At 40.6% G+C, this 9,048-nt stretch overlaps 1 protein-coding gene across 1 annotated transcript in view; it reads right to left on the bottom strand.

Annotated features, from left to right (window-relative positions):
- LOC122803313 (galactose-specific lectin nattectin-like) overlaps nucleotides 1-9,048 on the bottom strand; it is a 171,082-nt gene that overhangs the window by 32,203 nt on the left and 129,831 nt on the right. The window contains exon 5 of the mRNA XM_044072880.1: nucleotides 6,899-7,019. Coding sequence (XP_043928815.1) covers nucleotides 6,899-7,019 — 121 coding nt within the window. The remainder of the gene's footprint in view (nucleotides 1-6,898; nucleotides 7,020-9,048) is intronic.

Raw genomic sequence — 9,048 nt, 5'->3', positions numbered from 1 at the left:
ATCTCCCATTCATGCCATGTACCTGTCCATTATATTGACTCATAGTGCAGTACCTAACAATGAAGTTGTGTCCCAGCACTGCAACATGCAATGCTTCACAGGCACAGACAACCCATGACAGTGACCCTTCCCAAAGTGTTCTTCAATAATCACCATCTGTACCCATCTCAGTCCTGCAAACAGTGTGCTATACAGTTTGCATTTTGTACAGCACCCAGACATATTCCTGTAGAGCACACAGCAAACTTGTGTTCCTTCTGCCACATGTATAAATGATCCCTGCCCTTTGTACTCTGTTACTTAAGTTACCTATATTTGATGCAGTGTGGCCAGCTTATTCAAGGGAAAGCAGAGTCTGGTACTGGGTCTACATGCATCCCTTTTACCATTGTATATATACTTTACTGTGGACCAAGGTGATGTGCCAACTGCTGCCTCTTTTCCATTGTTATGGCATACTGCACCCACCTTCATCTAGCATGCTAATCCCTGCTGCTATAGGTCAGTCACTGACTCCTTCCCTCACATACCTTCAAGTGTCTGCTGTGCTGGGAGATGATTATCCTGAATTTACCCTCCTTCCCACAACTGCTTCTTAACTTGCATGTCATGTACCATTTCACACACTGATTATATATCAGCACATGTGCCCGAATCATACAAGTCTCAACTAGATACATCCAGACAGTGAAGCCCAAATCATGCTCCACAACAACCCATCTATATTTTGAATGCTTTATTAGTTTTGTAACTTCATAATATAATACCAGTTTGAAAATGAAATAAATAAGAACAAGAAGCAACCCATATGTCTGATAGAGCATAGTTGTAGGCATTGTTTATTTTATTTATTTATTTATTTATTTTACATTTGTTGACCAGGATAGTCCGACTGGATATATGTCCATTTTCAGTGGAGGCCCAAGGAGAAAAGCTCCAAGATAATAATACACATCGAACATTTAGTAAATGCTAGTTTCAAGCAGATTACAGTCATAAGCAGTACCAGCATTTAGCACATATAGTACTAACTTATTATAAAACACTTTACAAAACATAACATTATTTTAAAAGTTAAACATACATAACATTACATTCAGGTTTAAGACACACTGAGCAGCAGTTATACAATTCACCCTTCCTGAAAGGGTGTGGTAGAAAAAAGTTAGAAATAGTTGAAGGTAAGGCACCCAAGTAATAGAGAGGTCGCTAGTCGGGGTTAGTGCAAGGACATAACCAATGAGTTTTGGAGTATTTCTTGAGTTTGTTTTTAAATTGAGTTAGTGAGGGTTCTAGGGTCAAGTCATCTGGGAGTCTGTTCCATGTTTTTCCAACAGAGTTGGCAAACAGCGAGTCCCCAGCTGAGTAGATGGATCTGTATGTTTGAACTAGGAGTCTAGTGGATGACTGCAGTGGTTGGGTGCTGGTGTAGGGGCTGATAATACTTTTTAATGCAGGTGTATTTTCTGGTTGGTAAAGGACTTTAATTGCCACTATTAGCTGGTTGTACTGCAGTAGGCTGGGCAGTTCAAGCCATCCTAGGTGATTTAGTTTGTGACAGTGGTGTCCGGTAGGCTGTGCCAGTAGCAAATCTAGCAATGTGGTTATAGCAGGATGATAGTTTATTAAGATCTGTTTTGTTTAAGTTGGAGAATAGAGGTGAGACATAGAGAAGAGCTGATAGCAGATGGGAACAGGCAATTGCAGTTCTAGAAGTGGGGTAAGGAAAAGGTTTGATTCTGTAAAGAGAGACACGTTTTTTATTAATGGTTTTGATAGTTTGATTGATATGCGCATCAAACTTAAGGTTGTTATCAACTATGAAACCCAGTAGTTTAGTTTGGGCGTCTGGGGAGATAATAGTGCCATTGTTAGCGGTTACGTTGAAGGATGGCAGGGGGGTCCTGCATGTGGGGGGAGAAGAGGAGCAGCTTAGTTTTGTTGGGGTTTAGGATTAGATGTTGATTGGAGAGCCATTTTTCCACTATATTGAAGGAATTTTGGGTTAATGTGAATAAAGTAGCTGGCGAGGTGTCAGAACAAATCAAGGTGGAGTCATCTGCATATTGAATGCAGGTAGCATCTGGGATGACTGAATGACGGTCGTTGATAAAGATGGAGAAAAGAAGGGGTCCTAGTATCGAGCCCTGGGGGAACTCCAAATGTGATGGGTAGGCGGGATGATAGCTTGTCCTGCCATAGGACTGCCTGTTGCCTGCCTTGCAGGTAGGACTGAAACCACTGGAGTGCATGGTTGTTTAAGGAGAAGGCCTTCAAGGTATTTATAAGCATTTTATGGTCAGTCATGTCAAAAACCTTGGATAGTTCTAGAAGTAGTGCTGAGGATAGTTTGTTATTATTGTGGTTGTGGTTAATGACATTAGAGAAAGAGAGGAGGGCAGAAGTAGTACTGTGGTGTGGCTTAAAGCCATGCTGAAAGTTGGACAAGAGCTTATTCTGTGTGAGGTAGTGCATGAGCTGTATGTGTACACACTTCTCCATAATTTTAGCTAGAGTTGACAGAATAGCTATGGGTATAAAGTCTGACAGTTCAGTGGAACTGCCTCTTTTATTGAGAGGTATGACATGGGAGATTTTCCATATAGTGGGTACAGTAGCTTCAGATATAGCTCTGTTGATCAAGACTGAGATGGGGTATGCTATGGTGTCAGCAGACTTTTGCAGATAGTCTGCTGGGAGGAGGTCGGCAGCCAGGGTGGTAGGTTTTAGTTTCTTAAATAGGGCATGAATAAGTTGAGTATGAACAGGTTGGAAGGTAAAGTATGTCTGGGTACTGGCTGTGGCTACATTAGGATTAGAGCCATTGGGAGAGAGTTGGCTGACTAGAGACTGGATAGTCTATGTGAAGAAGCTGTTGAAGTTATTAGCAATGTCTACTGGAGATTTTTGTTGGGAAGCTGAGGGGGTTGAAGTGGCGGTTTGGCCTGGGTGGAGTAGTTTGTTTATTTCTGCCCAGAGCTTTTGAGGTTTGTTTTGGTGTTTTTGCAGTAGATGGTAGTAGAGGTTCTTTTTGTCTAAGGTTATGGATTTTTTGGTGTCATTACTTAGCTGTCTGAATCTTAGTTGATCAAGTGGGGCTTTTGTTTTTCGGTAGGTGGCCCATGCTTTGTTTCTGAGTGAAATTTTGGTTTTGGTATCTTTAGAAAACCATCATGCAATATTAACTTTGGTTCTAATAGAGCAGCTGGGAGCATGGGAGTTAAGAATAGCAAGGAATTTGGTGTTAAAGTATGCTACTGCTTCATCTAGGGGGAGACTTTTTAGTACTGACCAGTTGCATGCCTTAACTTCATTTTGAAACTTGGTGAGAATAAAATTCGTGTTGTTTCTTAATGTTCTATAGGTGGGTTGATAGGAGCAGTCTACTTTGAGCTTGACTACATAGGTGAGACATTGGTCACTGAGGTCATCAAGCAAAGTGCCTGACTTATATGATTGAAGATGGTGGGTAATGATGAGTATCCAATCTAGGGTACTTTCCTTGTTATTGGGTTTTCATGTCCTGGTGGGTGGGTTATGATTTGAGTAAATCCATAGAGGTTTAAGTGGGTTGTGGGGTTTCACAAGAGCAAGTGTTCCAGACAATGTTGAGATCCCCAAGAACAATTGCTTCTTGGAGGTAGTTATTGGATAACCAATATACAAAGTTGTCTAAGGTTTTGTTCCTCCCTGGGGGAATGTAGACACAGACAATGTTTCCATTTTTGTTTTTATTAATTTGTAGTTTTGAGATAAGACGTTCAGCATTATTGAACTAGGATGGTTGTTGGATGTCTATGCTGACAGATAGGGTAGACTTGTAAAGTATGGCTACCCCACCACACTTTCTGGTGGTACAGTCTAGTTGAAACATATTGTACCCTGGTGGCAGAATGTCATGGTCCTTGGTGGCATGCTTTAACCATGTTTCTGTTAGGCATAATATATCTGGGGAATGAACAGCTAAGAGGGCATGCAGGTACTGAGTTTTATTATTTATGCTCCTAATGTTCAAATGGCAGGCCAGCAGTGAGTTAAGAGGTCTATTTGTTGGAGCTATGGTGGTAGGGGATATAGTAGGGCGATTAGGGCCAACAGGTGGGGATGGACCATGGTTTGGGTGGATGTCGCCATCCTTTGTGAGGTTGTAGTGTATCCTGAGTATGAGTTTTAAGATTTTGAATAAAGTTTTGTAATAGTGTCTAGTTTTATGACAAATGTAACTAGTTCTAGTAAGATTGTAGTATTTAGGGGTTAAGGAGGTAAGCATGAGGGGAGTGAGTAAGGGGGCATTATCTGTTGTAGATGGGATGGATGTTTGAAATTTAGGGTAGTGGAAACCTGGGTGACACTGACATTCGTAGACAGTTAGGAGATATAGGATGAGTAATGGGTAGAAGTGGAGTTACTAAGACTATTTTGGGTGATAGCATACCTACTGAATGAGACTTGAAACTTAGGCAAAAGGAATAATAGAGTTGGAGGACTGGTGGTATCAGGTTGAGGGTGGTGCTGTTGAGCGACAAATTGTTACCGATTCGTTTAAAAAAGTGGGGTGTGGTCTAGTACCAATAAATGCACCAGGGCCAGGAAGGATTTGGGGGCAGGGTGGGGTGCGAAGGGAGCCCGAGTGAAGCAAGGGTAAGCGGAGCAGGGATGAACCAATGCCTGCACTAAGTTGTAACAGTTTAACCTTTTTGAGGAAATAGGGGGGTTGGGGAAAAGAGAAGGCAGTAGGAGTGGTTAGAGGGATACCTTGATTGACTCAAGACACCACACCAGAGGTAAGTTGAATGTAAGGACCTAAAATCTGCACTCAACACTTTAATGTTACTTGCACTCAACACTTTAATTTTACTTATGTTTAGCAGGAAAGACAGACCAACAGTATACAATTCTGAGGATTTTTACAAGGGTTACTTGTTCAAATGTCAGACAAGTAAGTAAAACATTCAACAGGAATCTATGTCTGAGTGTTAGAACGCCAGAAAGGTACAAGGCATACCTGTAAAAATTAGGGTCAGAGAGACAAATTAAGAGTCAGTGTACTTTAGTTACAGGGGAAGGAGGCAAACACTCAAGTAGAAAAGAGCCATATGGCTGACCAGAATGGTGACTTGCTTAATTATACAGCACTGTAAGAGAAAGCTTAACAAAGGATTTTTATATGTGTAACCTATTCTGATTAATTGCTGGGAGAAACAGTTTTTGTTGTGGTGGCCAATTCCAATCCTGTAGACACCATTGTGCAGGAGCTGCAGTATGCTAGTGTAGGTAATGTAGAGTTCAAACTGAGTCACACCAGGTCAGCCAAGGGGGGGGGTCAACATTTGTCAAAGTGTTGGGATTTTGGGTGGCTTTCATAAACCAAAATTCTAACCATCTCCAGCATTGTCAAGGAGATGGCCCTGTGAAAAGTATCTCCTCACAAACTTTTAAGGTAAAGGTCACAGGTGTGCCATATGTGTGGGTCATGGTAACTGCCTGGATCACCTGCAGATACATTGTAGATTATACCTTATGCATTACAGACCACCTGCCTGTTAAAAGAGTGATACCCTTTATGGTTCACATACCTTCTTCCCAGGTTTCCAGGTGGGATATTTATTTCAATGTGGATATAGATTATGATCCCAACACATCAGCGAAACAAGCTACTTTGTAGATGTCTTGCATGACTTTGGCTTTCTCCTCTATGGTACATGGAAGTCACATATACCCCCACCCCCATGCTGCAGCATGGCATTGAGGAAATGATGCAGATACCCCCTCTGTGTTCTCTGTTAGTTGCTGGAAGGTCCTTATAGCTAGTATACGTACAGCTAGACATATCTTTGTATACAGTGGTATGGGTAGTCCAAGACTCCCAGTGGCCTGGAGACGTGGTACCAGTGGCCTTCCGATGTGGCCAACACATATCTACCAGGTCTCTTATGGTGAAACTATCCATGTGATACTGGGTTACAATGTTGGTGTTATGAAGACCATACAATGTTAAGCATAGTCTGAGGGAGACACCACTCATGATTATGGCTCTTAGTGCTGCTAATAGTCTATTGCATACATATGCTCACTGGTGCTGTGGCTAGCCCTAGCATATTCCTGTGACTATCCTGAATGCAAATTTTGATTTTGCTGCAGTCATTAACACTGGCATTTGCACATTATGTTATACTCATTATATATTTCTGAATTGCTCCACCATTTTTGTACCTCATTTGAATACAGTGCAAATAATCTGAAATAGGTTTTTGAAATATTGTGATTGTGGAGCTCTTCTCCCTGGGCCTCCACTGAAAATGGCCCAATCAGACTTTCCTGGTAAAGAAATGTCAAATAAATAAATACGTGGATCTCCTCATTTAAATACCGTTGCTCATTACCATCTCATTACCATGTCATTACCATGTCATTATATCTCAATTAACATCTACGTCAGACAGCTCTGCTGCTCGGTCTCTGTGCTTGCACTGAGCGTGTATGTGAATCACAAACACACTGGCCACATTATGTGCATCTCTGCCTATTGGAATCTGGAGAATGTTTCTGAATGTTATGGGAACAGCTTTAATTGCTAATTAATGAGTTTATGTTTTTAATTTATTTTTTCTCTTTGTGTAACTACAGAGAATGCTGTAAGCCTTAATATACTCACTGTACTGCGATTTTGTTTGTCACACCTTAGTAACATCTCAGCATTTAATAGCTTTCAGAGCCATGAATTTATTTGCCTTCATAACAAGTGCTCTTACTAAAGGCACTGACTAAAAGCTCACACAGTGCAAATGAAATCAAACCTAACAATATACAAATGAAAATTAAACCTACAGTAAGGCAAAACAAATCTTTAGCAAATGAGAGCAAATCATGTCATTAATAAAGAAATGATCAAAGTCACCTTTTGTTTCCATCACTACACAAGCTGGAGAAAACCAGCTTTGCAAGTTCTTAGAAGGGGAACCACGGGCCCAGTATTTATAGTTCATTTTGCTTCCATCTGTCCAGTAGAAAGTGGTACTCTAAAATTCAGAAAGAAGGGAAATGAATGATCCTATGGCATTCATATTCATTTTATATCATTTTTTTAAATAAATGTTTCTTGATTTTAACATAAACATCACCCATAAAAATGAAACTATTATTAAGAATGACTTTACAGAATTTCGTCCATTATTCATGTTAGCAAAATCACAATATTCTGGTCAACTTACAACTGCACAGTTTTGGCTTTTCTAGTAAAAGTATTATTCACATATGTATTTATGGGGTCTATATTAAGTCAGCGAAATGGCATAACAGCGAATGTCATTTTGCTGACACATATAGAATGAAATCTTACAACAATGACAGCTCAGGTCAGCGATTTTTTTGCCAGAGAAAAAAATTGCTTGGTCTGAGCCATGACATTGCTCTTTACCCCACTGTAGTGTGATTTTGGAGTTGGCATATTTAGTTAGGGGTTGTGTGGTTGGCACAGCCCCCCACATTGGTGGGTGTCAGGGGCAAAGCCCCCACTCTACTATGTTTTAAGTCGTGTGTTGCCTTTTATGGTTCACCAATTTTTTTTCCCTGGAAAAAAAAATCGGTGACCTGGGGTTTTGCTGTTGTGGGATTTCATTGTTTATGTGTTGGTGAAAAAGCATTCGCTGTAGTGCCATTTCACTGACTTAGTTTAGACCCGTATGTATGTATGTATGTGTGCATGTATGTATGTATGTATGCATGTATGTATGTGTGCATGTATGTATGTATGCATGTATGTATGTTTGTGTGTATGTTTATGCATTGTCAGTTGGCTTAGCCCTATTGGGTCTTGATCATTTATGGAAAGGGACCCAGAGACAAATATTACACAATAACTCAAGGCTAGACATTTAGTTACATATTACTGGCATATTTTGGATGCCTAACCATGGTTCCAACAGGCATATCCAGTCTTAAATGTAACTGATAAGCTGAAGTTTTTCTGCAGATAAATTTGCAGAGAAAGAAATCAGTATTTGAGCTGCAACTACAGCACGATTTGTCTCCTGCTCATTTTCTCGAGTTCCCATCTGTTTGGCTGTAGCTACAGCATGATTTGTCTCCTGCTCATTTTCTCGAGTTCCCATCTGATTGGCTGTAACTACAGCACGATTTGTCTCCTGCTCATTTTCTCGAGTTCCCATCTGTTTGGCTGTAACTACGGCACAATTTGTCTCCTGCTCATTTTCTTGAGTTCCCATCTGTTTGGCTGTAACTACAGCACAATTTGTCTCCTGCTCATTTTCTCGAGTTCCCATCTATTTGGCTGTAACTACAGCACAATTTGTCTCCTGCTCATTTTCTCGAGTTCCCATCTGTTTGGAATCCTCCCCACACTCTGTGAGGGTCCTGAATTTATCCTGCTTCATCCTTGGCAGATAAGAGATTTATTTATTTTATTGTTTTGTCCTTCAGTTAATTGTTTTAGCATGCTACTGCTTTATTTGTTGATTTTGCACTTTAAATCATTTTAAAGGTCCTTAATACTTGAAATTGCCTTGTTCAGGTGGTTTGCTTAAGTTCCCTTGTGGTAGCATTACACTCTCAAGCAACCTTTTTTGCGTTTTTACATTAAGAGGGTGAAGATAGTCCATCCAGTGGCAGTAGGTGGTGGCCTGATCTATGTGAGTTGGGAAACACATCAGAAAACTATAAGTCTAGTTGTTTTATTGGCCATAGAGCTTAAAAGCCAGTTTACTGTGTTTTACAGGGCCTGTAGAAATTTGACACATTTGCTTGCCACTGCTCATTTAGCATAAGTGGTTAGTAGCACCTGGTATAGATACACCTAGAAACTAAAAATTCCCCATAAAACTACCTTTGAAACTGTACCAGTAACTCTGTGAGTGTAGAGCAGTTACTTTGTGTGTTGAGTAGCACAGAGCAGCAGTTTGCATGTTGAGGAGCACAGAGCAGCAGTTTGCAAGTTCATAGGTTCATAGGTTCATACTGGGCTATCTGCCCGAGGGCATTTACAAGCCTAGCCCATCGTTTTGTGGCTTACGCCACCCCTTTAGTATGGGG

The sequence above is a fragment of the Protopterus annectens genome, chromosome 5.part1, assembly GCF_019279795.1.
Source record: "Protopterus annectens isolate FY-2018-M chromosome 5.part1, PAN1.0, whole genome shotgun sequence".
NCBI classification, from domain to species: Eukaryota; Metazoa; Chordata; order Ceratodontiformes; family Protopteridae; genus Protopterus; species Protopterus annectens.
The sequence above is the reverse complement of the archived record's forward strand: the minus strand, read 5'-3'. Positions and strand labels throughout refer to the sequence as shown.